The sequence below is a fragment of the Apis cerana genome, linkage group LG7 (genome assembly GCF_029169275.1).
Source record: "Apis cerana isolate GH-2021 linkage group LG7, AcerK_1.0, whole genome shotgun sequence".
NCBI classification, from domain to species: domain Eukaryota; kingdom Metazoa; phylum Arthropoda; class Insecta; order Hymenoptera; family Apidae; genus Apis; species Apis cerana.
The window spans coordinates 12,906,476-12,921,139 of NC_083858.1; the positions used below are offsets into that span (position 1 = coordinate 12,906,476).

The 14,664-nt window shown below is 27.8% G+C and overlaps 1 protein-coding gene and 1 long non-coding RNA gene across 3 annotated transcripts; one reads left to right on the forward strand and one right to left on the reverse strand.

Moving 5' to 3' along the window:
* Window positions 1-822: 822 nt before the first annotated feature.
* On the reverse strand, window positions 823-8,315 carry LOC114577719 (uncharacterized). Of its 2 annotated transcripts, XM_062076946.1 has the most exons (8): window positions 8,260-8,315; window positions 6,874-7,049; window positions 6,512-6,727; window positions 4,731-4,910; window positions 4,147-4,643; window positions 3,650-4,061; window positions 2,693-2,784; window positions 823-2,556 (listed from the first exon to the last, which is right to left on the reverse strand). In XM_062076946.1, the coding sequence occupies exons 6-8, from the start codon at window positions 3,671-3,673 to the stop codon at window positions 1,062-1,064; spliced, it is 1,611 nt and encodes a 536-aa protein (XP_061932930.1). In that variant the 5' UTR covers window positions 3,674-4,061; window positions 4,147-4,643; window positions 4,731-4,910; window positions 6,512-6,727; window positions 6,874-7,049; window positions 8,260-8,315; the 3' UTR covers window positions 823-1,061. The 2 variants fall into 2 exon arrangements, with proteins under 2 accessions (XP_061932930.1, XP_061932929.1); XM_062076945.1 differs by having other exon boundaries at window positions 3,650-4,643.
* Window positions 8,316-10,278: 1,963 nt separating this feature from the next.
* On the forward strand, window positions 10,279-12,714 carry LOC133666505 (uncharacterized). Its single transcript, XR_009830718.1, has 2 exons — window positions 10,279-10,645; window positions 11,650-12,714. It is a non-coding gene; the product is annotated as an uncharacterized LOC133666505 (long non-coding RNA).
* Window positions 12,715-14,664: the final 1,950 nt, after the last annotated feature.

Below are 14,664 nucleotides of genomic sequence, written 5' to 3' on the forward strand. Positions count from 1 at the left end.
ATGCTTCTTTATTTAAAGTAATGAAATCAAACGCTAGAATCGAATATCAACAAACAGGAATAAATTATTTCTATGTATTCGTACATGTTGCTTCCTTCGTTTATATTCATTCGTGTTCATTCGTATTTATTCTGTTCGTATATAAACATAGCATAGATCTGATTTTATAACACAGCTGGATATATATAAGAATATATGTAAGTTACTGACTGTACTATAGTAACTCAATAACGAATTAATTTATTTCTTTTTGTAGGTGTATATATGTGAGATGTATGAGTGTATGGATACTTTCACTATGGTCGAGGTCTCCTATATATAACGCGATTTAACTTCCTTCCATAATAGATATGAACTTTCTCCGGTTTCGCAGCAGCTGCGGCTCGATCGCATGGTCACGTTGCGTCATGTTAAATCTAGATTCCGTGATAAGCGATATAATAATGCAAAAGTGTTAATAAAGTATTAATAATTATATTGATAATAATAATAAATGAAGATTGAATGTTTGAAAAAAAGGTGAAAATAAATGGAATTAAGAAACGTTGGAGAAACGTTATTTTTATTTTTATTGAAAATTCATATAATATTAATAAAAATTCAATTTATCAAGTTATTTTTTGCCACATATATTTTTGATTCAATTTTGACTATATAAATTGCCAATTTATGTTACGTATTATTTGAGTAATGAAATTTAAATAATAAATAAAATAATTTGTATCATTAATAATTTTCTTCTTACCAAAAAATATAAGTTTCTATAAATTTCACTTGTAATATAATTGGAAAAGAAGGATAAAAGAATAATAAGAGATTCACTTTAACAAAATATTAATTAACTTTATTCATAACGACATCGGTTAACAAAGAAAGATAACAACAACATTGTATAAAAAAAAGGGTAGAGGAAATATACATAAAACGCATTAGAATACGGACTTTGTCGATTAATCTTTTTAACTCTCTACAACTTATTTTTACGACTAAAATAATATATACAGTGGCTTATGTTACAATACTTTCTCAAATAATTTTTTGTAAAAGTTCATACTGTTTAATCAGCGTTGGGAAAACGTAAAATTTTGTGCTAAACCGCTTTGATTCTTTGCCGGTGGTGGTACCAGATCTTGACTAATCGATGGAGTTTCAGCCTTTAATGATCTATCCCATCTGATCTTATTTTCATCGATTTGATATTGTTGTTGCTGACTCTGAGCATTTTGCTTTGAAATAGTGTCAGGACTGTAAGGAGCTATCTGAGAATCTTGAGCCTGTGTATCCTTCCGATCCCATCCGTGATGAGGATGGTGATCGTCTATAGGAAACCATTCCGATATCCAGACTGGTTTCCAAATTTTTTTCCATGCTGGAACCCAAATTTCTTTCCAAGCTGGTACCCAAATTTGCTTCCAAGCCTCTTTCCAGGCTAACTTTTTATCAGGTACCCATTCGAGCTTCTTATCAGTCTTCCAAATTTGTTTCCAAGCCTCTTTCCATTCCAATTTTTTATCAGGGACCCAAATAAGTTTTTTGGATGGTTTCCAAATTTGTTTCCATTCTTCCTTCCAAATAAGTTTTTTGTCGTCCACCCAAATTTGTTTTTTAGCTGGTTTCCAAATTTGTTTCCAGGCTTCCACCCATTCTAACTTTTTGTCTGGTACCCAGATCTGTTTTTTTGCTGGTTTCCAATACTTTTTCCACAATGGTTTCCAAATTAGTTTTTTCTTCCACAAATCATGACTGGTATACTGCCATCCATGATGATCAGTACCGTGATAATGTTCTCCGGGAATGCCGATCTTGACCCATTCAGGTATCCAGATCTTTTTCCAAGCTGGTACCTGAATATCTTTCCAGGCTGGTACTTGAATTTCTTTCCAAACCGGTTTCCAGATTCTTTTCCATGCGGGTACCTGAATTTCCTTCCATGCTGGAACTTTTATGGGTTTCCAAACGGGTTTCCAGATCTTTTTCCAGGCTGGTACCTGAATATCCTTCCATACCGGGACTTGTATTTCCTTCCACACTGGTTTCCAAATTTTTTTCCAAACTGGTACTTGAATGTCCTTCCATATTGCCTTTTGCGTTGGAACCCATACGGGTTTCCAAATTTTTTTCCAAGCAGGTTTCCAGATTTGTTTTTTTGCTGGTTTCCAAATTTTTTTCCATCCTGGTTTCCAGATAAGCTTCTTCTTCCAATAGCCATGATCGTGATGATCATGATGATCGTCATGATGTTCTTCGATTGCTGCACCATTCCCACCGCCTCCAGAATGGCCAAAATTAGCACCAATGTCACCACCTCCAGAATGACCAAAACCACCGCTAATATCACCACCTCCAGAATGACCAAAACCACCATTAGCGTCATCACCTCCAGAATGACCAAAATTTGTAGAAAGTGCTGTTGCTCCTCCAGAATGACCAAAACCACCTCCATCACCACCACCTATGTCACCACCATGACCGCTTGAATCTCCACCATAGCCGGAACCCAAATTACTGTGACTTCCCAAGTCATCACTCCATCTCTTTTGTGCCAATGTGCCATATCTATATATAAAAATTATTTAAAGTATTGTTATCGTCCTTAAATATCTTTTAAAATAATTTATTAATAATTCAAAGATAATTGATATAAAGAAAAGTATAATAAAAAAATAATTAATATAAAAGCAATTAAACTTACTGAGTTTGTTGCTGAGACTTCTGTTGCAGCTGATTTTGATCCACTGCTTTGCTCGCCACAAATGCGACTTGCAATAGCACCACTAGTGCAATCTGTGAACAATATAATTGCAGGAATGTTATGAAATTTCACTACAAATGCGTGTTAAGATTTAGCATTATCTGTTTTCTTCATCTTTGAATTCCAGAGTGCTGGTTTATTCGATCTCATTTAAATCTCGATAAGAACCCGGAATATGAATGTTCATGCAAAATGGAAAAATCTCTATTTTTTGCAGCTATGTTTTAGACATGACTCTTAACGACTGTTCGTTTATGGAACATCACTTTCGAAACTCGACGCTGATCGATAATCAAGTAACATGTTCGTCGACTGGTAGCCGGTGTCATATAGTTCCGGTTTTGACTACTGTTCTTAAATTATTATATATATCATAACTGAAAAGAATTATAATCATTATTGAAGAAATATAATATGAATTTTTGAATATGAATTTTATAATTATTCACTAATAAATTTCTACAAATCTGAAAATCCATTTTTTCTTCAATTTTCTCTGAAAACTGAAAAGTAATTAAAAGTAATAATCTATTACAAATATGTGTATATGTTATAAATATATTACTATTTACAAATTTACCATTAATTCTATTTTTCAGCTTAATAATCATCTGGAGCATTTAATGGTCTAATCATTAAACGGTAATCAAATTTTAATGAATGAAAAAATCTCAAATAAAATAAAATTGACAAATGATTACCATTCTTCGATAGACACTACTTACTCCAGATACGATGAATCTCGAAAGTATCACCTATTGTTTTATTCGCATCCTTGTTACGATGAAATCATTCGAGAACATCCACCTTACTAAGAAAGGATATTTAAAAGTTTCACGGATATGGATGAAGTCGACGAAAACGTCATGAAAACGTATTTTAAAAATAAAAACTGACCACGCATCCCGGGCGAATCCTCATATTTCTCGCAATGCCGCCCGTCGGGCTCGGGCCGCGTATTCTTGTTCCCTAAGTGCAGGAAAACGTAAGTTACTTCGTCCAATCAGTGGAACGCCGTAGTTATATAGGCGCGTATTCTCCCCCAGTGCCATCGTCTGAAGGTAACTTGTGGTGTGTCTGGGCCAGATGGTAAAAGTGGTGGTAAAATCGGCCTGGAGGTGGAGGTAGTCCCATAGTTGGAGGAAATCGAGACATGATAGTGGTGGATTCCGGCGAGGCTATGTTACGGAAACTCGACTGTTTAGCGTTGGGACCAATCTCGTTTCTTACTTTTTGTCGGTTGATTAGATCACGTTGTTCGATGTGAAAAATATTATGACGTCTTCGAAAGCCTTTGAATTTTTCTCTCCTAGATTTAAATTTTAATGATTTAATGTTTTCGTTTTTAAATTATGTATAACATACATCTTATCTTTCAGTACAATCTTATTTACCTTTCATCCTATTCTTTTACATTTTATTATACTGATATATCTGTGAGATCGTTTAAAAAATTGAATAGAGATCTTTAAAATTGATTCCACTCTAAACTTTGTTCTATTCCTTTATATTTCACTTCGTGTTTTATCTTTATGTATCTCGATGTCATGTAATTCTTCTGATAATTAATATCGTAAATCTTACGAATGACACGTGCATAATATTTTATAATTATCCCAACGGAAAAGCATGGTAATTATTTATTAAGTTCAAAAGAAACTTAATCCCATCGCTACGTTCGCTCTCCTTCCTCCTTGTCCACCTCCCAGACCAACGATCTTTCTTTATACGAGGGGCCATCGTTCCGGAGAAAGTGATCGGGAACGCGATCCGGTCGGGCAAGCCTTACGGTTTCGCTCTCTTGATATTTACAGCGGCTCTGTCCAGTGAAGGCGAAGTTCATGGAGAGGCAAGGTTATGTAGCAAGGTTATACCTGGTGCTCCAGATTACCTAGATGGAAAAGTAATGGTAAAAGGAGATCGACCGTACCCACATCGTATTTCACGCGAATTTTTTCCTCTTGAATGATTGACTAACCGTTTTTATGTCCACGTAGGTTTCTCTCCCGGAAGATTGCAGGAAGGTGGCTCCACGGTTGGACCACCATCGTTTTTCCTTTCACATATTCTGTCATCATTGATTGCTATAAAGGCGTCCGATTGACGCGAGATTATCACTTGAGTAAAGCTATATTTTGAACCAAAGTTGTTTCCTTTGCTGCAATAATAAATTAAAATATTTTATATTGTTAATGCATTTGAAAATTATTCTAAATGGGGATAGAAATTTTTATACTTTAAGAATGGTAACATTAAACGATTACAATATAGTTTGGATTATTTCCAATATTTTAAATTAAATAATTTAACCAAAGTTATTATTTATAAACTTAATGTTTTATGAAAAATAGAATTAATTGTTGTTGCAAAAGAATCATTGTATATATTTTTCTTTCGAATGAAAATCAATTATTTCTAATCATTATTTCTAATGTGTTTTCTTTCATTAATTAAGCATTCAAATCCACTTCCAAATAAAATATATTTGCAAAATTTTATTTTAAATTATGTTATTAAATTATTCATCAGCCATGCGACAAATAGTATGTAGTAATATCTTATTTAATCAAGTTTTATTAAAATTTGTATCAAGATCACTACAAGATGTGAAAAAAATGAATTTTATTCTTAACAGAAAAGATATAAGAAAAAGAGAAGTTATGTTCTACGTATTACATACTTTTGCAAGATTTATGTTTGAAACGAAACAACGTGCGCAAATTATGGCGGCATTGCGTTTTATTTGAAAAGCTCATAATCACAGACGCCTGCACTGGTGAAAGTACATGCTAAAGCGGAAAGAAACATTATAATGCAAAAGCAACGACTCGTTATTTAAATAATTTTCTTTGAAATTTCAACCAATCGTGAAATTTGTTTCAATATTTTATCGACAAATTTAATGAGAAATAGAATTTAAAAAAAAATAAATAAATAAAAATACGGAGAAATATAATAAAGATTAAAGATCCATGAAAAATGGAAACTAGTGAAAATAAAAAATAAAAATTATAAGCTAAAAAAAATAAATGTTACGAAAAAGTATAAAATATAATATTCTTCGCTTCAAAAATTTGTTTAATTGAGTGATAATTATCTAAATTCGCGTGAAATATGCAACAAAAATACATGTATATTCATGGAATGAAAGTGAATTCTTCATTTTACAAAGTCAGATGCCTGATTGCACATGAAATTTTTTACGATATGTTTCAAGTATTCTAGTTCGTAAATCACTTAGTCGCCTAGTTGCCCTAGATATTCAGGTTTGTATCGAAGAATAGTTCAAACGAACGTTTCACTGTTTCTTCGTGTCCGGGATATTAGTTTTCGCTTGATATTTTCTTTTAACTTCAAAAAAAAATCTTATTGTCATTGTTGAAAATTGAAAATCATTATTCTTAAAATATTAACCTTTTTTTATGAATTATAATAACTTTAAGTTTACATAATTGTGTGTCGTAATTTAAAAGATAAATGCGAAATAAATATTGACTGTTATTTCTTGTTTAAAAAAAAAATTAGTAGGCGATTGATTTTAATGTAGTAAAAAAATTCAACATAGCAAGCAAATATTTTGAAGAATATTTATATACATAGAAAGGGATATGATGTGACACATGTATCGTTTGATGCATGGGTGCAAATAGAAAAGGGATATTTGAAACGTTCCAAAGACACGACAGTAAATAAAGAATCGAAATATTTTAGAAATTTGTATTTGCACTCGAGATGGTCGACTTATGGGCGAATACTTACAGCTTTCTAAACGTCCGCCCTCGAGGTAACTAGCTGATATCTTGCTTGTATCTCGAAATGTCTTTTCTTCATATTTGGGTTATGAGTCTCAATAAAAAATTTACAGAAAACAATTACTATATGTTTTTGGAAATGGTTTAGTTCTTATCAGAAGTAGAATTAGATCTTCTCTCTATTTTTTCATTAAAAGTTCAGAAAAAAAGTATAAAATCTCATCTGTAAAATTGTAATTAATTTAAGTTAAATTCTTTATAAAATAAAATAATATATATTTATATCACATTCTTAAAAAAAGACAATAGAAATTCTATGAACAATTCTATGAAAATGGTAATTTTATTTATTTATTTTTAAATACGTACATGTAAAGAATAGATCTATTATTTCTTGTATCTATTTCAAAACAAAATAAAATTCTGCATGATACTTTCCATTTCAATTTTCCTAAATCAATTCATGTTTCTATTGATTTTATTGAAGTAATTGATTTAAATCTTTAGACGAATTTCTCCATCAGTAATTTTTTCTTCTCACTTGTCTATCTTGAATAATCGACGATAATCAAAGGAATGAGCAACCATGTGTATAAAATGAAAGTTTTATTTTTCTTATTTTATGATATATATCTTTCGAGTTTCTTTTGATTTTATTTAAAATGTTTTGCTTTTCACTAATGACGAAGAAGGATATCAAATTTTAAAAAACTAATTAAAAATTTAAAATCATAGTAAATCGAATTATTAGTTATTCAAAGAAAACATTTTTTTTTTTTTAGTTTTAAAAAATATTGTAAATATTGTAAATTCTTGAAAAAAATAGTACTTTTATAATGAAATTATTATAAAAAAGCATATAATTTATTTTATCAGTAACACTCGATTTTAATTTTTATTTTAATATCTTAATTTCTTAGAAATGAAAGAAGATTACATACTATAAATATCGTCAAATAGATATTTACAGATATGCATTACACATTCATATCCATATTGACAAATTGTTAATAATTAATATTAATAATTGTTAATTGTTAATTGTTAATTGACAAATTGTTAATAATTAATATTAATAAACGTTAATGATTGTTATGTTATTATTGTTTCCATACATCATTGTCAATTAAAACTTGTGATTTTTATTAAAAAAAATGGCCAATCTATTTCGTTGTAAATAACATTATTTTATTCACACTTAAATTGACGATTTAATAATCAAATCTAATTATTACACAATGCCAAAATGATCTTGTAATATATTACGTGTCACTTATACCATTTTCATTATACTGAACTTTCCATTTAAAAATGTGCAAACGAATTCAATGAACATCAAACAAACAAGAGCGTGCTCTGTTGGTGATCTTTGTGATTTGGAAAAAAGTCATGGGCAAAAACATCAAACAATATTACGAAGAAAATAACTATGAAATATAAAAGTAACTATGAAATATTAATTTAAAAAATAGATATTATTTTACTTATAATCTATTTTCAAAAATTTATTTCGAAGATTTATATTGGATAAGAAACAATAAATTTTCGAAATGTTTGAAAAATCTTGACAGTTGGTACACTTTACCATTTTTGTCGAACGTTTAATAGATGTCAACTCAACTGAAATATTTGAATTAGAATGTCTAATTTATAATATCTGATATATGATATCAATATACATAAAATATGAGCTGGATATTGTACGAATATTTACCAGTTCCGGCAATGTGGAAGTTTAGTGAAAGTAATAAATACCGTCGGGAAATTGATGTAACAGTCTTGCTCTAGACTTCGATCTATCTCGTCATTCTATTACGAACCGTAACGCCTTAAACTACAACGGATTGCTCTTTTTAATAAGTGAAAGGTGTTTCATAGTTCGTGGTCGACATCTCAATATTAACTAGAATACTGTTTTTGGCTGAAATAAACTGTATATTCAAAAGAATTACGAAAATAAGTAGTTTAAATGTATTATTTTATTTAATTGATATATTCAATTGATATTATTTAATTGATATATATTGGTCTACTAGAGTTGAAAAAATTGTTCATTGAAAAAAATTATTAAGTAAAAAAGATACCCAAATATTTCTTTTTTCTAAATATTTTTATACATTTATATACTATAGATATTAAAAATATTATCATGTAAATTTTAAAATTACTCGAATTTCAATGAATTTTCAAATCATCTTTATCAAATACTTTTATTTTGAATTATATACATAAATATTTGAATACACTATATCAATATAATTCTATTAGAAAGCATAGTGTCACATTCTTATTTGAAAGTGAATTGCGTAGATTTTCTTCGGGTCGCAGATTGCGTACAGTGTCTCCTTCGATTTCCTGGCACGCAATTGCGTAGACCTCGATATATACCTTATCCCTGTACAGTATAGATTGGAAACCGGATGTTCTACTCTCTACAGAAATCTACATCGACATTTTAGGAAACATAAAAATTTTTTTTTCGCAGTGAGATCTTGAATGACATTGGAATATGAGGGAGAACAAAAGAAGCGAGCAGGCGTGAAATATAATTGTTAGAACCAACAATGAATAGTGTCAGAATGCGCTAATTGCCAAGATTAACTTTCACATATTATAACAACTTTATGAACGTGCTGGAATGTTCTGAAAGAATAGGAAGCATTAGCCGATTACTCAACCATGCTTGAATAAATTTTAATTTTGCAGAAATTTTCTCTTGTCATTAACCTTGACGACTAAACTTAAGATATCTCCTATTTAATGTTCGGTTAAATTACATTTCGTATCTTCATATATATATGTATTGTATTCTCTTGAATGTATATATTTCTCAAATGAAAAGATAATAAATAAAGTGCTACACATTGAACGTGTTTTACGGTTAGGTAACAAAAATTTTATTTCATCAGTTCAAGGTAAAGTTCATGATCTAGCTTATTTAAAATTTTATTTTATGTATTTTTAATTTGTGATAATCAAGAAAAATCATTGAGTATTTAAAATTATCATATGAAGAATTTACAAAGATCAATAATAGGTGTAAATTTTCTTATTTACGATCGACGAATTTATATGTTGTTCTTTGACATTAAATGTTAAAAATAAAAATTATTAGCATATTCCTTGAATAATATTAAAAAATTTTATTAAATTAAGATAATAGATATTTTTATTTTTCAATTGGTGATTATTTTATTATATTATATATTATTATATATATGATAAAATATAATAAAATATAGTATTCGATATTATTGGAAATACAAATAACTAAATAAAAAATAAGTGTATCGTATTCTAAAAGTCATCAAGGCTAGTTATCCTTTTCTCATGTGATTCAGTCTCCTCTTTTCTAGTCAACCGAACAAGTAATTTTCACGATGGGAAAGTCACTATGGTGGTTATATCCTTAGTATGAAACTGTTCGGACGAATAGAGAGTTGAAGATGCATCTGAGGTCGAAAAAAATTATGTTGGGTCGAAAGTGAAACTATCATTTTAACATGGAAATGTGATCGAACAATAAGAAAAACAGTTTAAATCATGAATTTTATAAAAAACTTATTAAAGATTTTCGTGAAATATTTATTTAAAATTTAAATTATTATTATATTTATATATAGAATTTTTCATATTTAAGATGTAAGAAAAATTGATTTTTCTATAATTATTTAGAAGATTGTTTTATTATTAGAAAATTTCTCAAGAGATGCAGAATAATGTATTGTTTGTAGACAATAAACTTATTTATATGAATTATAAATCTTTGAAATTTATATAATTTTGTATAATTCTATTGAAAATGTTTACCAAAAAACTTCCGGAATTTCTACGAATTTTCTCATAATTTTTTTACGATGTTAATCTTCGGTCAATTTTCAAGTTGCTGTTTCCAAGTGAATTTCCGGCATGTTTATAAATATAGTAAAAAACTGTGGTTGCATCGTTCAAAGTCCAGTGTCTCGATGTATTCGAGACGATTCCAATTCGAAAGTGAAACCTTACTCTGTAATCAATGATGCGTCCTGTGCAGGTGAAATTTTGATATTTAATTGTATGTTCAATTGAATGTCACAGAATGTTTATCGATCAGATAATATATAAATCTATAAATCTTGTTTGAAATTAGGTTATATATCAGGTACGTATATATGTGAATATATACATGTATACATATATGTATATATGATATACATGCTATTTTACATTATTATCTATAATAATCAATCTAATTAATAAAAAGTGAAAAATGATAAGAACATAATTATTTTTACAAATATATATTTTTTTAAATTTATTAGTTGCGTTATAACATAACAAATATTATATTCGTAATACGTGCAAATGATGTTTCTTTTATATATATTTAAACATATAATTAAAAAAAATTTGTTTATAAAATTTATTTCATAGTATAAATTGAAAACCATGACTATAAATATTTAAACAGACAATAAATAACAATAATGTTCATGAAATAAATAAAATAAATTTTATTACGAATAATAACACAATTTTATTATGAAAATATAATTGTGCAGTAAAATGCGTTTAATCCCAATTCGCGAAAGTGAAATTTGTTTCAATTGATCAGTGATGCACGTTATTTAGGTGAAATTACGTTTCTACTCTAAGCTATCATTACCATTGACCTGTATATTTCATTTATGTTGCAAATGATTTCATATTGCATACAATACAAAAGCAAATAAACTAGTTATTCGCTTACAGTATAGCTGACGTAACTTCTATTAATATTCCTTTCATTTATTATTTATACTGATGATTAAATTTTATTCATTTTGATTCATTTCGAGAATAAAATTTTTTGTATAATAATATAAGAAATATGATTTATAAAATTCAAAAAACTATGAAATTTTAATCTCTTAATCATTTTAATCTCGAAACATCCAAATTAAATTTGAATAATCAAATTCGAAAACATAAAATTTATAAAATATGTGAATTTAAAATTTGCCTCAAACATGTAGAATTATCATAAATTTATAAAAATCTTCAATAAATTATAATGTGCTCGAATATTTAACTCTTTTAAATATTTAAGTATCAATGTATCAGTGTATTTGAAATTTTAACCTATCTACCTAAGTTCTCATGTATTTAAAAATTTTATATTTTCAGATGTTTGAGTACCCGAGAATATTTAAGTTCCAAAGTTTCTTTGTTCCTTACGCAATCCAGGAAACAAGATATTCGCGAGTTGTGTAAGTTTTCAGTGATAAATACGTTAATTTATAAATTATACTTTCTCCATGCGCGAGTAAGTAAATTTAAAAAAAAAAGGATTGTCAATAAGAGATTCGTAGAGGAGATATACAAAGGAAGAATGTACACGTGCTCGTCTTCATCACAGCAACTCATGTGAAAGTGGCCTTGTCAAGTAAACGTAGATCATGACGATGCTTTTCGCCTCTTCGCATTCTATGTAGTATACGAGAGTTGATCAATGATTAAAAAGTACTCCAATATTCAGCTTTCGAAAGAAGCACTTGATTTGCTTGCATCAAGAATAAAATTGCGGTAGAAAAATATAAGACTAGTCATATTTATAATTCGATGCATGTACTAGTTAGCACTAATGTACTAGTTTGCGTTTAAGAATGCGTAATTAAATGAATTGACGTCACCTTTAAATTAAAATAATGTGATTAAAATATGAAACTTTATCAATGAGAATTATTAGTTTTATTATATATCATATACGGGTTTTTTTTTTTACGTTATATATAATATATAATAAAAATTGCAAATTTTGTACCATTATCATTATTGTGACAAATAAGCGATATGTATGTTATATTTTTAATGCTTATTCATATTATTCATATAATTATCGAGATAACGAGAACGATAATAAATGAACTTTGCTAGAAAATGTAAAATAAAAGAAACATTAAACATTAAACATATCGTTCTTAACAAAGTTCAAATTTTTCTTAAACCACATTGTAAATCTTATGATGAAAATATCGGTAAATTGCAATTACTATAAAAACCCAACGATATAAACGATTTACTTTCTATTGGGTAATATATGTGATCGTATATGTCCCCGTGTCACGCCATACATAAAGAATGAATAACTTTCGATAGTTTGATTTATTATTAATAAATTATGAGCGCAAAAATATGATTCATATATATATTGTATATATATGATTCACTATATAAATTGTATTAAAAATATTCTTTTGTTATTTCTTTAAATGACTAATTGAAAATGAAATAGTGTAGATAAAATATTGATAACTATTAAAAAAAAATTGTTAATATCTTTAGAAACTACATATATAACTACATATATATAAAAGAAAAAATATTATATTGATTTTATTGCATAGAATTTTTTTATTGTAAAGAAAAAAGATTTTAAAAAAATTTCACTATTTGTATTAATACATTTAAAAAATAAGAAGAAAAAAATAATTAAAATCATAAATAATTAGGAAGAGTTAGAGAATATGTTTAATTTCTATTTTTTATTTTTTTATTAAAAAAAATATTTTTCCTGAAATTTTAAATTTTTGTATATTTTCCACTCATAGTAAAAATAGCAATTATATTATTGCAGTGATAAATGTAACAATGAAAATATAAAAATAAAACATAAAAAAAATATTTACAAACTCATAAATAATTTTAATTGTTCACATTGTTCACGTGAAAGGACTATACATTTTAATATTAATAATTAAGATAAATAATTAAAATAATTAAAAAATTTATATATATTTCTTTTCTAATTTAAATTTTGATTTTATGTTATAAAATATGATTTTATGTTTTCAAAATATTTTTTTTTTAAACACGAAATTTATTAAACATGAAATATCTAAATTTTATATTCATGACACGATTTCATGTTAATTTTACAAGCTTGTTATGAATTTGCTATCATTTACTATTTATTATTTATTATACATAAATTCTCTAGTCACAATAACTTAAATATATATTCCTGCTATCTTTAATCCATAATGTATCATATTTATAAAACAGAAAAAAAGTTCAAGATTATATTTTTGTATCGATCATTTAAATCGATAAAGAAATTCATTTTTCTCAAAATATTTTCAAAATTTATCTTTGATCAAATCCATTGAATCTTTTTTTCCTTTTTTATCATCTTCTCAAAATCAAATCGTAAAATCCCTTTTTAATTCTTTCAATCTAAATCTAATTTTTCCAAATTTTCTTAAATTTCCAAAATTTCTAAAAATTCAAAAAATTCTGCAATTTAATCCACATACATATTATCCATTATCTATAGATATAAATTCTTATTAAAAATTTGTACATTTTAATCCATTTAATTTTTTTTTTTTTTCATTTTTCTCTATCTCTTCGTCTTCCAATTTTTTATTTCTCTACGTTCGCACGAACACCGCGTTCCGAGATCATCGGAGCTCTGAAACTTAATGCTCGTACGATCGTGTTATATACGAGACGCCCACCACCGGTATCCGGAACTTTCACCATCCATGGAAGCCGCGTTGATTGGAGCTTCTCTTTGAACTCGTCCCGCGATCATTATATGCTAATTGCATTTACTACTCGTGTCTGCCTTGCACAGAGAGATATTTCCACCTGTAGGTGGATGTTCGAAAGCGGCTTCCCTTATCTCCGTTAAGAAAGCGCGGAAAGAAATATCGTGAATTTTAATGTTGTACCGTGAGATAGCGGCGAAGAAAGTGGAAGAGCGATATTTCCTCTAGTAACATTAGGATCGCGATTGTGCGATTATTTCGAATTTATTTCACATTTATTTTTTGTTACTTTTTCCCATATTTTTTCGTTATTATCGTTATTATTACAGTTAAAAATGATTCATAGGAGCGTGAAGATAATGATAAGAAAGAAAGATTGCACTCGTTTTAATTATCAATTTTTTATTTATCGATGTTTTAACTTGTTATCGTTTATTAATTGAGCCGTTCTTTTTGAAGGTGGTACAAGTCTAGTTATTCGTATATTCGAAATATTTAAGGATTCGAAGTTGGTTCGAATCAACTTGATTAATTATGCTTTTAAAATTATAAACTTGTTAAATTTTGTTATGCAATGTCGATAAAAGAAAATAAACAATTTTTTAGCTACAGATGGATTTATGTCACTTTCAATAATAACGTATTATGA